Genomic DNA, 15,939 nt, shown 5'->3' with positions numbered 1-15,939 from the left:
TGGTTTTAACCTAGGGTGTGTGTGTGTGGTGTGTGTGTTGTGTGTGTGGTGCACAGTAGCAGCTGCTGCTGCTGTTGCGCAGTTAGAGGAAAAACAATTTCGTAACGCATGCGTCAAATGCGTTTTAATAATATATATTTCACTTTCCCGATCGATAGTTTCTGACATATTTATTTTTACGAGGGGTCCAAGTCCTGCATGCAGGACATTTCATCTGTTTGGTATTTTTGGTCAGTTTGTTGTCGTTTTCTATTAGTTTCAAGTGCGTTCTTTGCTCCATTAGTCGCTGTCAATGTTGCAAACATTTGCAATTATTTTGTTTCCGAAAAATTATCGTAATTTCTACATATTATGAGGGTAGACTGTCCATTTCTTTTGGCTTGACTGTCCGTTCTGTTGTTGTTCAATGATCTAAAACGATTTGTGCAACATTTCCTGCACTATAAATTGGATCAGTTTAGGAACCTACATCAAGTCATATTATGGCATGCTGCTGGCTGGCTAAGAAATAATACAGGAAATGCTCATCACAGTAATAAATTTATTAAGTCAAACGAAATATTATATATTGAGCAAATAAATCGATATATATTCAAATCAATTTTCTTAAAAATCGTACGACTATATAATAAAGACTCAGGCGACCGTATCGTATATCTTTTAGGACATTTAGATCAATGGAAACATCGGCTTAAAATGAGAAAAATAATCTATAGTAGCCTTGTATTATAATGATCCTATCCGGACAAATTAAAGACCTTATCTATCTTGCAAAAATACTTAAAGACCAAGTTTCATTCCCGAAGCTGTTCAACTGAGGGAGAACATTGCACTTATACATTGGTATATTGACTCGGATGCTGATGAAGAATATATAGAAAAACATGTACAAGAATAACTGTATGTTTATATTTTATGGAGTAAAGAACGTCACTTTCTTTGCACTACAAACTTGTGAGCATTTTTTTAATATCTTCTACTTCATATATTTCAATAATGATTTTTGGTAGTAAACTATTACGAAAACCAGCCCCAAGTCTAAGCGATTTTTTATTCGCATGAACGCCCACAATAAAAGTTGTTTCAATTAAAATAAAATAATATACTTTACTTGCTACTTCTTCTATGTTTCTTGGGGGCAAAGTGAAAATGAGATAGGAAACACTGAAATGGAGACCTTTGCGATGGGGTTTGATGGGTCAGGGGGTGGTGTTGGGGTTGGAGTTAAGTCGTAAATATAAACATCATCCAACGCCCATCAGGAAAATCATTTGGCGGCTCTGTCTTCTGGATTTTCGTTGGTGAGCTTATTATTTCTTTTATTTACATAATGTATCCCAATACTCGTTTAGTAGGCTTCACTTTTGTTGACGCTTGTGTGCAATTTACATAACACGCTAACAAATTTTTCCGTGTACGCATTATTTTCTTATGTTGATCATCTTTTCTTTGCTTTTTCGTTTTCTTCTTGTCGAAGGGGGAAGTTGGGTTCGTTGGGCCCCGTGGTTTATGTGTGCTTTGTCTTATTTGTTTTTATGTGTGTGTGAGTGTGAGGAGTGGTGCAGAGGTCGTGAGGTTTGATTGGCCTTCCATGTAGTTAGTGGGTGTTTGTTTTATTTTTTTTTTTGTTTTTCTCTCCTTTCTGGTTGGAGGGATGGGCCGTAAAATTAGTCGGGGAGTTGCATAAAAAGAGGGGCCAGGGAATGAATGTGTGTATCTGTATATGTGTTTATTAATAGCTTAAGGGGATTTGGGGTTTTCTCCTTACCGATGTTTATGCGGCTAAAGATAAAAACCTAACCGAAAAACCTTTATACTTTGAGTCGACATGAAAACTCTGTGTAATTGAGAACAAAAGGAACTCTTATTGGTTCAAGTTTCTTCTCTTACTCATTTAATAATCCAAATTTTCAACTCTTCCTTGGTTCTAAACGGTAAGAGTAACATTTTAGAACTAATTTTAGTATAAAAATAGAAAAAACGTATTCTCCTTCATAGAACTCCCTGTCCTACAGGGTATGCTGTGACCAAATGGATAAGTAAATTAAAGTAAGAGAGTGACACTTTAAAGATTCTTCTCTCCCCCGTTCCCCTGCCCACATTACTCATCGCCTTTTCTAAGCCTAAGTCTTAAGCCCGAAGTGAGAAATAAAAATAAAACTTGAAAAATAAATAGATGAATACTTGTACTATATCGAAATGTTTTCTATATTTGTTTTTCTCATGTTTTTTTTTTTTGTTGTTGTTGTTAGGGATTTAGTAACGTGTGTGAGGCCGAGAACTGAGGGGCGCTAAACAAAAACAGGATTTGTGTATTGTGAATCAGATTGGATTTGCACTGTACCACAAAGAGGGGAGGAGTAAGTCGTACGGGATAGGGGTAGGGGTAGTCGACTTATATACGCTCCAATGAATATAGACCAGAATGTGCAGCCTAACCTTAGAGATGGATATCTGTTGGCCACAATTGTTTATCTATATATCGCTTACATGTGTATTTGACAAGGTCCTTGTTGTTTGATTATTTGCCAGGATAACATCAACATCAACATTCGGAAAGCGGGCAAAAGGGAATAGCATAGATAGATACAGGGATACAAATACAGGAGGAGGAGCGAAAAGATTGAGGTTTACAGCTGGTCTTCGGTTCTTTTTTTTCACTCAGTTTTCATTGCGTTTTGATTGGATTTTTGCTGTGTGGCCTCAATTAAGCGACTTCTCTTCGACTGCCTGCCTTTCGTCTCTTGTTTTTATATTCTATTCGAAATACACTTTCAAAGGGTATACAATATTTTCTGCATTCATCTTGACTGCGTTCGAATTCCATTTTAGAATCAAAAAACGTCACAAAAACGGCAGACCTAGAAAATAGAAATAAAACGCAAAATTTTGGGTACATATTTTAGATATAATTGCTTTAAAGTGTATACATATTTCGTTTAGCCAAAGTGTTGGGAAATATATTTCGTATATATATTTTTCTATTTGGTTTTTTTTGTTTTCTGTTCTGTTCTGTTTTTTTTTTTTTTTGGTCGCTTGATATTTTATTGCTGTCGCAATGTTTGTTTATTTTTGACGCCGCCATCAAACTGCAGTGCAATTGCGGTTCTATCACAACCACACCTCCTTCTACTCCTCGGCCCTCTATCCACCCCATCAACTTTCTCCTTTGGCTGCTGTTGAGAGACCTTTTGTCTGGCTGTCAATATGTCAATTTCTACTGCCTGCCTGCTGCTCGACTCTTTTTCTATGACAGAAATTAAGTTGCCATTGTCGTCATCATTCTCTCGTGTGCGTTTCGATTTGATTCCATTTTCGATTTTGATTTTGGTTTCGTTTGCCATTTTTCGGGGTGGCGAATGAATTTGCTATTTGCTTTTGATGGCCTTCAAGTGCGTCGGTAATATTCGATTTTTATTATTAAATGCAATCAGCGAAAATTTTTGGGTCATTTTCGTTCTCATTGTGTGTTTGTGTTTCTGTGTGTGTGTTCATGTTGATTAGAATTGTTTAGGCAATTAAATTCATGTCGTGTTTTTTGTTTTTTTTTTGTAGGGGACGCAGTTAATTAAATTGGTTCATTGCGGGAGGTACAGTTGAGCTGAAATGAATGGAAAATTGTGATAGAATTTGCCAATTTCAATTGAATCAAGATAGACGAAAATATAGATAATACGAGTTTTACACCCTTACTTGCGATTAAATTTCAAATGAACAAGTCCAAAAAGATCTGAAATCTTAACATATAAATTTAGATGATCATAGGTAGCGTCATTATTGTTTACAATGTTAAACCTCTCTGCAGTTCATTCCATCCAATTCCGACATGACACTGGGGACACTGCGCCTCATTATGATGTATCGAAGATTCAATGATTATACGAGTCACACAATAATCACAAAGCACATGGTCATGACTACACAGATATGTATCATTTGGATGGGGCACCTCGCGGCATACAATGCATTCCATAATGCGACGAAAGTACTCCATCATTTCCAAATCGTTCTCCATCGATGCAAAGGATTTGGTTTCTATTTCTGGTGTATAATCAAAGTTGTATGAGGTATCCTCTTCGCTTCTAGCTAATTGCGAACTCTGGTCCTGGCTGCTCGTAAGAAATAAAGCAGCATTATCTTCATCTGAATAAAATTCAGATATTTTTATACTTACAAATTTTGTCGACTTCAATATTGATTTAGGAACACGTTGCTACACCTTGATGTTACTCCGATGTTGCTTGTTATGTGAATGCTGTACATTTCTATAATTCTAATCAAGCATTTTGAAGTTGCCAGTCATGGGTAATGTGATTAAGAAAAATTTTAAAATTCAAATCATAAAATTGAAGAGCTTTGGCAATCCTAGTTGTAATTCTGAACTAGTTCAATGTAGGGTTCTTTTGAACCTAGTCTGCTGATGAAAGATGACGGTGGTTCTTGCAAAACATTACCATATTCCCTCGACTATATAAAATTCCAAAAAAATGAAATTGGGTTTTTTAGGAAGAAAAATTCTTCCTTGGAAAATTATCTCTGTTTTTGGTTTTCCTAGACTTTGTAGAATGAGTCAACTCTGTCAAACCGAACAAAATTGTAGCATTGCTTTGATTTGACTGCCATTGATTTAGTTTAGTTGGAATTTTCATTTTGAACAGTCTTTTCAATAGGTCTCTGACTTTTTTTTCTCTTTTTTATTACGTCTGATAGAAAAAAACTTTCAAAATTGAAATTATTTTTTACCTTTTGTTTTGCATCACTCTGTGAATCATGAGAGCTGCAGTTTCAATGCTGCGCAATCAGTTTTCGCGCATGCAGACTGAGCCAGCAACATTGGAGCACTTGTTGTGGGAGAAGCCCACAAACGCTTTACCCAAGAATCGATGTCCGGAAACAAAGTGCATTGTATACCGTAAACCGGATTATAATTTGCCAAAATGTCGCTTTATGCAATATCGTCGACGTTTCGATGCCAACAAACGTCTGGGCATGGTCTCTGAGGATGGTAGCAAGATGATAGAACTTTCGAGTGTAACATGTGCAGCTCCCGATATGCATCGATTTATCGATCAGCGGTACTGCATGACCAGTCTGCTCGACAGTGTCAAGTATATGAATGTGCTGAAGGTCGATAAGGATTTGCATTTACTTCCACCACTCGCAGCGCCTGGCAAAATAATTGGCGTCCAGTGCAATTATATTGATAGCTGTGACGAGCGACATCATTGTATACCGCGGGAGCCAGCGTTCTTTGTGAAATTCGGCACATCGATAATTGGTGCATTGGACAATATACGAGCTCATGATATTGCCAAACGGATCGATTATGGCTGCCAATTGGCTGTGATAATGGGTCGCCATTGCCGTCATATTCAGCCCAATGAGGCAATGCATCATATTTTTGGTTATGCTGTCGCCCAGGATATTACGGCATGCGATTGGAATGCCCTACTCGGTGGCCAATTGATGCTGGGCAAATCGTTAGATACATTTTGTCCACTCGGTCCCGTTATAGTGCACAAATGTCATGTGCCCGATGTGAACAATTTGTGGATCAAAACGATTGTCAATGGCGAGGAGCGTCAGACGGGCAATACTCGAAATATGATATTCAAAATTGATTTTCTCATTCATCGTTTATCGCAGTATATAACCCTATGTCCCGGTGATATTATCTTAACGGGCACTCCAGCCGGTTCGGGAGCCTATCGCAAACCCTCAACATTTCTTCAACCCGGCGATCTAATCGAAAGCGAGATACAAAATTTAGGTAGAATGTGCAATCAAGTTGTTAATCCATATGCTTAACCAAAAACATAACTTTCTCAAAAAAAAAAAAAGAAAACAAACCAACAAAAATTTTTATTCCAAAAGCAATAAAAACTAACTGAATATAGTTTCCTTTGCAATTTGTTATCCTTAAAATTTTGAAATTTGCCAACCAGAGAAAATAGTTTGAAAAATCATCAAAAATCTAAAATCATTATGGTTGGCGTTTAAAGTTCTCAAGGCTATTATTCTATAGGAATAGACAAAAGTTATAAGTATGTCAAAGGAAAAAAAAAAGAGAAACCGCAGAGTAAACGTAAAGCTTTACTTCTTTCATTATTTTTCGTTTCTCCTTCATTCGTTTGGGAAAATAATTGCTTATCCTTCTAGTTGAAATCCTCTTTCAGTTTATTTCAAATTCCTTTTGTCAAAATTAATATTTTCATTTAATTAGTCCAACACACACACAAACAGATTGAAAGAGCAGCGGAAATGTGTTTTTTTTTTTTTGCTTTATGGAAAACTAAACACCGAAATACTAAGGAACTGCTGACCTAGTTTTTTGGTTATACAGCAGTTTATAGAGACCAGGACTAAGCTATAACCAAAAGATATACAAAAGAGATTTTTGTCACTATGTCAACGACTAAAAAACTACTGCTAATTATGTGTATTTTAACTTTTTTGGCCATCTAAGTAGATGGTGATAGTCTTCGAAATGAAGAGGCAAGAAACGGAAACACTTCCACCCCCCTCCAACTATATACACTTGGATGTACTCTGCCATCGTCTACACTTATATTCACAATGAATGGCGCAAAGTAGGATGTATGAAGGAGGATGGGAAGAGAACGAAGGGTGTAGAGGAGGGGCCCAGTTGACGTTGAGTTGCATAATTAAAAACTTTACATTCTGCTATTTAAGTTGCCGTGCGCAAAGAAGAAAAGATACAACATAATTTCTTTTCTTTTCCATTCTTTTGGCAAATAAAAGTTGCGCTCATCTTTAAGTTGGCCAGGCAAATAATAGCTGATGGTGCTGCTGCTGCCGCTGCCGCTGCTGATGTTGAGGCCACAAAGGACCTTTTAACGTTGCTGCAGACAAATGCAGGAAACAGGATATTGGATCATTTAGCATTAAGACAGCGTCCGCCCGGTTGCCCGAACACCCTCCAATCCCCTTCTGTGTGTGTTTGTGTGTCCCTTTATTCCCGTTCTCTTTTTCTCTCAATGCGAAACAAGTTAAGCGCAGCGCGAACAATAAAAGGGGCGAGGCATTGGCAAAAGGACGACCTACGACGACGACTACAAGGATGACTACAACAAGTACAACGACGACTACGATGAGGACAACGAAACGCGTTACGCTTTAATAACTTGCCGCAGGATTAAGTCCTGTGCAATGAGATGATAATGCGCCGTGGCTTTTGGCCAAAAGACTCTGCGGGAAGCTTGTTGTAGGCGCTTGCCTTTGCCTTCGCTTTCGCCTTGCTGGTTTGTGACTGGGATAATGTTGATTATGCTTGGGTGCCTCATAAAAGCGGTTATTGTATACCCCTACTCAGGCGGCTAACTTCAACCTCCTCCCCATCCTACCACCAGCAGCATCATCAACACCCTACACAGTGCCTACGATGACAAAAGCAAACAAATTATATTACAAAATGATTCTGTTCTTTTCCCCTCCCCGCCCAACTTGTCTGTTATCATTCAATTCGTTTTTCCTCCTCTGTTCTGTGTGTAAGGGCGATTGAATCTGGTTAAACCAGGTAATGCAATCGTTATGATAAGTGAAACCATTTGATTTTGCATACTGTAACTGTTATTTAAAACTAATTTTTCCCTTCATCAAACAACTCAGTTCACAAATATAGGTTAAGAAGAGTAGTCGAATATGATATAAAAAGATGAATTTTACAGTTAGATCTATTTTCGTTTCCGTTTTTGAATGATTTTAAAGAAATTAAACTACATTTCGCAGTTTAAACGCTCTTTATAAAAATTATACAAAATCCTAAGTCATAAATGCTCTGCGTGAGAGAAGGAGAGGAAAAGTAAGTCTGAAAAGGGAAGAGGTATGTGTATCTAGAGAGGAACAGGAGGAGGTAAGAAGTAGGCTCAAAGCAAACACATAAAATGTTACATGTCGTAATATTCAGTACAAACAACAACAACAACACCCTAAAAAAAGTCAAAACATGGCAATGAAAGCTGTTGCCAACAGCAGCAACAACAACAAAATGGAAACCGAAACCAGGAAGAGCCACAATGAGGTAGCCAAAAAAAAAAAAGAAAAGAAAAAAACAACATCAAAATTTATATACATAAACATATATAAAAAAAAAGAAGCAAATCCAAAAAATTGTTCCTTCTTCTTAATCTTGTTAACAATTTGTATGTGTGTGTATGTGTGTGTGTGTATGGATATGACACATACACAAACAAAACAACAATCAGAAGAACGACAAAAAAAAAGAAGAAAACTCAAAATGTTACAGGCATTTGGCATTGTTGTTGTATTTTTGTTGCTTTTGCTCCTGCGTGTTATACATAATCCTTGAGAGGTGTGACATTTGTATGTATAAATTTCAACTTTGATCCTTTTGTGGATAACTCGAAGCTGTAGAGAGCCAATTGCAAAGAAATACAAATAATGAAAATATGTGGGCACATCTTTTCACTTGCGGTGGGTAGAGAAAAACAAGAAAAACCAAACAAGAAAACTCCTCAACTTAAGTTGTCAAAATCAACCAACAAACACATGCACACACACACACACACACACACACACACACACATACTGACAAAATGTTTGCTTAGTATTTTCTTTTCATTTAAATGACATGCGTTCCCATTTTCATTTTCCTTCTTTTTTTTGCATACTCAACAATCAAATGGGTGTGTGTGTAAAGTGGGTTGTGTCTCAGCGGTTTGGTTTTTAAGATCAAAGAAATTTTACTCCTATTGTGACATATAATTTCACACCTTCATGTGTGTAAATAGGCCGCCCTCTTGTCATGGGAAAATAATACCAAAAAATAATAAACCACACAAACACAAAAGCCACCAAAAATGAAGTCTAATTGAAAGTCAATTGAAATACTATGCAGCTGCAAATACAAATAATTCTTACATTAACTAAATCAATTGCATGTGGTAAGGAAATTTTCTAATTTAAAGCTAAAGTGAAAGAAATTTGAGATGACTACGTGATGTGTGTGACTGCAAAGAATTTGAGAAATTTAACTAGGAATAATAATATTTTATATAACAAACTGACTAATCAAGTAGGAGTAAATAATATTCAACTCATATTACATGACATATTAAGGTCTAGGTGAAAATGTTAAGTTGTTTGTCTGAAAAGTTTCCACTAACTTCTAGTTGAAGTAATTTTGTATAAAAATTCCAGTGCGAAAAATCAATAAAAAATGTGGTTGAGACTCCAAAATGATCAAAATGGTATTTGGATATTGCCATTTACTGTTTTCGTTTACAAATAATTTAAGTTTTAAGCCGGATTCATTCTGAGACTGAATTCGGCTTTGCCCTTACTCATTTATTCCTTTAATTTAAACCTTGTAAAGGGACTGCTTGTGAAATATTATAGAAATGGGTAGTGTTTCGATTATCGTGTCACAATGCCATCTGTAAGTAGTTTAACACTGAGCGAAAATCGCGAATAACCAAAAGATAACCGCATCGAATGCAAAATCCCGAAAGTGCAACTGATGTTCCAAAAGGCGTAGAACACGAACAGATTGCCCTGACTTAAACGTGGCAGCAAAAAGGGCATAAATTCTTGAGAGCACTACACACAGAGAGACTGAGCGAAAGAGCAGTCAATGCGGTTGACGTTGAGGGAGGGGGGAGTAGGCGGTAGCCTGGTGCTTCTTGCCACAATTTCCGTTTTCCGGTTGCAACAGCGCCTGCAGCTCAGATTCACTTTTCCTTTTTTTTTTTGTTTTTTTATTCGCTCTTTTTCTGCTGCTGCTGCTGCTGCTACATTTTATATAGTAAACAATTGCAGCAACAGCAACAACAAAAGGAGCAGGCGAAACATTTTGCGGTTGCGCCTCTGCTATATAGCAAAAAGAACCTCATTCTCCCTCTGCCCGTACCCCTAACCGCTGCGTAACATCTCCCGCGCTACCACAACGCATGCATAAATTATTATTTCCTCGTCGCCGTTTTCTGCCAAATGCTATTTGCCCAACACAATTTCATTTGAATACCCTTTCTTTCGTCAGCCAAGGAGAAGAAAGAGAGTTGCTTAACTTGTAAAGGCACCCAAGGAACTCTATCAAAGTATTTTCGTTTCACTGAAGTTGTAATTCTCAACCAGTTTAAGCAATTTGAATCTTTTAAGTTACAGTTACTACTACATTGAATAGTTGAAGAAGTTTAGGATGAATATTATTAAATATCGCCTAAATAACTAGCGCCTATCCTTATATATGATCCTGATTGAACCGATCGACTATCGGCTATGCTCCCACACTCTGATTTTAATTTCTCTTGACTTTACTGAATGCATCGGTACGTCATCGTTTTGCATGCGAATGACAGTTGGAAGTGGTTTTGGATGTCGTTTTTCATTCCCCCTTCTCTCAATACATTTGCCTGCCACCCAATTCTCTACATTTTGACCGACATGCTTGCCTTTTGTGGAGTGCCACGCCCACATAAAAACGGCAAACAAAAAAAAAAAAACATGAAAGAACAACAACAACAATAACAGCATAAACATATTTGCCCGCTTTTGTTTTGCATTTTTATTACACTCGCACACACACACACACACATACACACACAGAGTGTAAGAGAGACAAGGATATAAACTGATGGAGACAGAGGGAGAGAGAGAGAGACAAAATTTCGTTTTGCGGTTTTGGTTTTTATCATCCACAGACAACAGCAAATGGACAGAGATCGGAGCAGCAGTTTCTTCTTCTTTTACACCACTTTACCCCCCGTTCCACCCTTTCTGCCCTCTCAGCTGTTCATCATGTCTTCTGCTGCTGCTCCCCTCTGGACCATTCCGCTTTAATTGGAGTCGATGGTGTTATTTATATAAATGTTTGCCATTTCTCTTTCGTGCTGGCTGCTGGAGCTCCCCATCGGTCGTCCTGTTTGCATTTCATTTTTTTGGCAGTTTAAATTTGTAGGCGTCATGTGATATATTGACCATTGGTTTTCGGTTTCAATGGGGTCACAGCAGCACAAACCCAAACCCAAAAAAAATGGTCGTCTGTCGAGAGTAGAGCACAACCAGAAACAGCATCAGAATCGGAGCACGTGATTTTAGTCTTTGGTCTGTTGACCTTGTTCTGCTTATGGCTAAAAAAGTTTAAAGACCTCGAAAGCAATATGAATAATAATAATAATAATAATGCTGAAACTGCAAACAAAAGAAGAAAAGTATCACTTAAGTTTCCTATATTTTGTCTATTTGCTTGGCTTTGGTTTAAAATTTGTCGGAATAGTCATTTATTAGAAAAATTTGATATGTAAATCCGCCTAGAAAACCTAAAATTCAAGGAAAATTCATTCCAAATGTTAGAAAAGGAGATAAAGAGATGAACAGAAATGTGCGTGTTGTAAGTAAACGCCTTCTTGGCAAGGTGCTTAAACTCTTTTCACTCCTTTTGAAACTTCCTTAGAAACAGGCACACACACACACCCACTTTAGGGCCACAATGCCAAAACCGTTGACTGCAACCACAAATATGCCAAAACATGATCATTACAGACAGCAGACATGCAGACGGATAGACCAAAACAGACGGAACAAGACAGACAACCAGTCAGTCAGTCAGTCAGTCAGTGAGTCCGCTAAGGGATAGGGATGAGATTCTCAAAAATCTCTTTCTCTTGATGTGGCACACACCCCTAAAACTAATCCTTTAGCTGACTTGGGCGCTGCCTTTAGGGGATTGCTGCCGTTTGGATTCCTGGGCAAAATGTCCCAACAATGAGAACATTGCATTCCTTTTTCTTATACTTTTGTCTGTCTGTCTGCCAGTTTTTCCCTATATCTCTGTCGTCTTCTTCTACTTCAAATGAAGTGCATTCATCCGGTAGCAATCCTTTTCTTCCTTTTTTTTTTTTGTCTTTGCTTCTCGTTTTTGCCTTGTGCATCATTTCACTTGAATTTGCGTTGACATCCTGCATTTGCCTGACATATCCTTTAACCATGATTAAAAATGAAGAAAAAAAGAAGAGAATAAAGAGGGAATGAAATAAAAGAGGGGAAGAAAAAATTGTTTTGTACTTACGCCTCCTTAGCACACCTTGAAAACAACAAATAGAAAGGAACTCTTTCTCCCTCTCCGTCTCCTGCTCCGCCATCAACTGCTACCAAACTAGACACAGGGCGAACTTGAAACGAGCGCAAGGACAATAGACAATACAGCGGGGGTATCCTATCCTACCTCTCCAGCCTCTCCTCACTCCTCTCTCCTTTCATGCACTTAAAAAATCCTACAGATTTTCCCACTTAGCGATAAAGTTGTTGTCCATTGTTCTAGGGAGTTTCTTTGTGAGTTTTTGCCTCAGTTTAAAACACTCTTCAAAATTGTGGAAAATAAGCCTAAATAAAGATGAAGTTGCTGCGGTGGAGCAGCAGCGGTCCCCCACCCCTCCCTAACAACCTCCACAACCTCTCCACTTCTTTTGACGGTTGCAATTTCATGCCTAAATGGAGTCGTTAAATTATTTTCTGTAATTGAGTCGACGAGACATTGGCATTGGCATTGGCATTGAAGAAGCCTCTCAACGATGGAGCACACACACACACACACATCTGGAGCCTGTAAACGGAAGTACTTACTCCATAATGCCTGGCTAACATTAAATTAAAATATGTTGTGTTTTTTTGTTCTTTCTTTTTTTTTTTTTGTGTGTTGCGTCTGTTCATCTGCTGGCGTTGGCGCTGCTTTCTTTTCTTTACTTTAATTAAAACCAAAAATGTTCTTTGGTTCTACTTTTTTCGTTGTTTCGTTTACTGTTGCTGTTGGTGTGGGGCGTTAAATGCATTTTGTATGTGATTTCATGGTTTTATGGCCTTACCACACACACACACACACACACAAACACAACATATATAAAACATGCATACTTGACATTGGCAAAACATTCCTAGAGGTCATTGTGTAGGGCAACGGGAAATGTTTCCGTATTCCAGAAAAACACACATATACATTTCATTCAACCCCCTCCCACTTTCCATTCACAATAGTTTTAAAAACTAAGCGCCATCTTGTAAAAACTCTTAAAGATTCAAATTTAATGTTTGTTTATTTATGAAGTGAAGGCAAAAAAACGAATCTGCTTAGCTTTAAACTATTCTATTCTATTATTCTTAATTCTCTCTTATTCTCTCTTTATATTCCCTTGCATTTTAACAGTTGTAAAATTGCTAAATTTATATAATTTTAAGCCTAGGAACATTTGTGAAAACTCTTTTATTTTTGCACCTCAATACATACAAAAGTTGTTCGATTCGTTTATAAAAACTATTAAAAAGAATTGAAATTTCATTAACTAACATTTAAATTCAAATTTCTCTCACTGGAAAAATGAATGCAAGGACATTCTACAAAATTCGATTAGAAAACACATTTCTAAAAGCTTATTTTTCCTGTTATTAGGTCAGTTTTTAATACTTATCCTTACCAAAGCAAGTGTTTTGAAAAAGGAGTCATCTATGATGTTTTTAAAAATTTCACTTTGAAATGCAGCAAATGGTAGACCAATCAAAAAAAAGTTTCTAATGAAAATGTTAATTTATAGTTTCTAATTAAAATGAAAAACCAAAAAGTACTAAGGTAATTTCGAAATGCATCTGGTTTGGGGCCTTGTATTTTTTCCGCGATCAGTTTATTATACTTATTACCATGCTGCTTTTCAGGGGGAGAGGCAAAGGCAAAAAGCAATGTCAAAGGCAAAGGCCAAGACTGACATATTCAGTGGAAAACTCTAGCGGTATAATTTTTTTTGTTCTATGTGGGGTTTTTTTCGGTGTTTTTTTTTTTTTTTTTTGGAGTTTCAACATTTTTCGTGTAAGCAAAACGGACTTTCAGCTGTATGATAAAGTTGTCCATTCTCTACTTTGAAGACACCGCCGGGTCATTAATTCTGCTGTTGCAAGCCAGTTTAACACCTTGGCTAGGAGAGCAAAGAGAAAGAACTTTCAACAAGTTGCTGTTTGGTTCTTCTTCTTGCTCTTCTTCTACTTAATTTCTGTATTATTTTATGTTTTTGGTCAGGGTCGAACCATTCGCTTTACGTAAGACGGCTTCATTTTTCATTCTCACACACAAAATGGGAGAGAGAGGAAGAGAAACATGCATTTCTATCTAATTAAAACAGGTGTTTTAATTATTGCAGCCATTTAATTTTCCTATTTTCCTTTCCCCTCCTCTCTCTCTCTCTCTCTCACTCTTTCTCACTCTAGCAATCCCCATCCTTTAGCTGCTTATTTCCATCATAAATGCCGACGACGACGACGACGACGCCGCCTGCCCACTTGGCACATTTTTATGAGCCTTCGCGGAGACGGAGACCATTAAAAACCGTTGCAGTTTGCTCATTAGGAGCAGAACTCCATGCTCTAGATATGATGAATTTTTTTCACTGTTTTTTTTTCTCCGTTTTGTTGTTGTTTTCTGTTTATTACGAATGTTTATTACTTTGTATGCCAATGATGTGTTTTGTTTAACTATTTTTTATTGCAATTCGAGAGTGAAAGAAAGAGAGATCCAAACCATAAACCACAAAAGAATGATAGGTATGTACCACCACCGTGATGGCGATGAAAGTTTCAGAACTTTTCTTTCCTAATTAGATGTGTTTTAACAGCTTTTGTTTATGCTTTTGTGTTAACAATTAGATTTCTTAATGATTCAATAAAATACTTTACAAGTGCATTAATTTACTCAAAGGAAAGAGAAAAAAAACTGTGAAAATGCACAAGATATCAAAATACAATTCAACTGATTCAAATTTCTTTCCAATCAATCAAAAAGGGGTTTTTAAGTGATAATCATGTTGGTCATGGGATATAATTAAGATCTTCTCTTTGCCATGAAGAGAATTTTGATCATGAAATTAGTTCTAGTTCATGTAGAAAAGTTTCAATTTTGTAGAAACTTCTCAATTGGTTTTTAATGCATCTATAAAGAAAATCGAGTACAAGTTTTGCTTGACTCACGATTTGATTTCAAGAGCTATGACTTTTTTAACATACATATATGCATTTAGTGGAAATTACACAAGATTTGCATTCGTTATAGTATCAAGTGATTGGCAAGCTATCTGTAAACTAAGTAACTTAATTGGTTTGTAGAATTATAGCCACTTGTTAAAAATTGAGTGTCTAACTGCTCTACTTTTAAATTCAAGTAGTTGGCAGGCGGCTTTTAACTGTATATTTAGTGGACCAAGTTTTGCATTGTTAATGGTTTCTTGTGATTGCATAGCGCCAAAAAATTTCCCACTTTGTTACACATTCAATTGTTTGTTTTCTAGCTTCCTTTTTACAATTTGATAGATCTTAATTATTAACCATCAACTCATCTTTCCTGTTGACATTACAAAAGGAGAAGATGCAGAGGGGGAGAGAAAAAAAAAACAACAAGAAATAGTGAGAAGAAAATGAAATAATGATTCCCATAATTCACATAATTGCATTGTTATTGGTATGTAATTTAAATCATTTCCCCACATTCTTCCACTTAACACTAATCAATTTTTAATGAAATAATATAAAAGTCTCATTTACTTGTTACATATTGCCACACCTCTTGATTGCTATTACTACTACTAACTACATACATGGCATACCATTTCATACTTAATCAGGCAATAATAACATAAATTAAATAAACAATAAATTCTTAAAGTCGATAGAACTTTTATTTTCATAATGATGAGGAGAAATGCGAGTTGCATGATGTGTGTTAAATTTCACGCGTTACATTTAAGGCAACAATAACAACAACAACAAGAACAGCTGCTGCTGCTGCTGTTGCTGTTGCTGGTCCAAAGTTGAAAGAATATTGCAAGTTCATTATACAAACACCAATCAAAGATCAGGGCAGGTATGAAAATCCAATTAAAGCCGCCCAAAGCGTACCAACAGATGACTATGATGATAATGACGCTGATG

At 36.7% G+C, this 15,939-nt stretch overlaps 1 protein-coding gene and 1 long non-coding RNA gene across 4 annotated transcripts; one reads left to right on the top strand and one right to left on the bottom strand.

Annotated features, from left to right (window-relative positions):
- Window positions 1–3,015: 3,015 nt before the first annotated feature.
- Window positions 3,016–4,282, bottom strand: LOC111519748. Of its 3 annotated transcripts, none has more exons than XR_006954721.1 (4): window positions 4,175–4,282; window positions 3,786–4,109; window positions 3,694–3,737; window positions 3,016–3,601 (listed from the first exon to the last, which is right to left on the bottom strand). It is a non-coding gene; the product is annotated as an uncharacterized LOC111519748 (long non-coding RNA). The 3 variants fall into 3 exon arrangements; XR_006954722.1 differs by having other exon boundaries at window positions 3,694–3,730; window positions 4,175–4,281; XR_002724470.2 differs by having other exon boundaries at window positions 3,694–4,109; window positions 4,175–4,280.
- A 346-nt stretch (window positions 4,283–4,628) lies between these two features.
- Window positions 4,629–5,869, top strand: LOC6638815 (fumarylacetoacetate hydrolase domain-containing protein 2A). The gene has a single exon (XM_002062185.3). It carries the CDS (start codon window positions 4,771–4,773, stop codon window positions 5,806–5,808), a length of 1,038 nt encoding a protein of 345 aa, XP_002062221.1. The 5' UTR covers window positions 4,629–4,770; the 3' UTR covers window positions 5,809–5,869.
- The last annotated feature ends 10,070 nt before the right edge of the window (window positions 5,870–15,939 follow it).

The sequence above is a fragment of the Drosophila willistoni genome (assembly GCF_018902025.1).
Source record: "Drosophila willistoni isolate 14030-0811.24 chromosome XR unlocalized genomic scaffold, UCI_dwil_1.1 Seg144, whole genome shotgun sequence".
In the NCBI taxonomy this organism is placed as follows: domain Eukaryota; kingdom Metazoa; phylum Arthropoda; class Insecta; order Diptera; family Drosophilidae; genus Drosophila; species Drosophila willistoni.
Note: the sequence above shows the minus strand (reverse complement) of the source record. Positions and strands in the feature narration are given on the sequence as shown.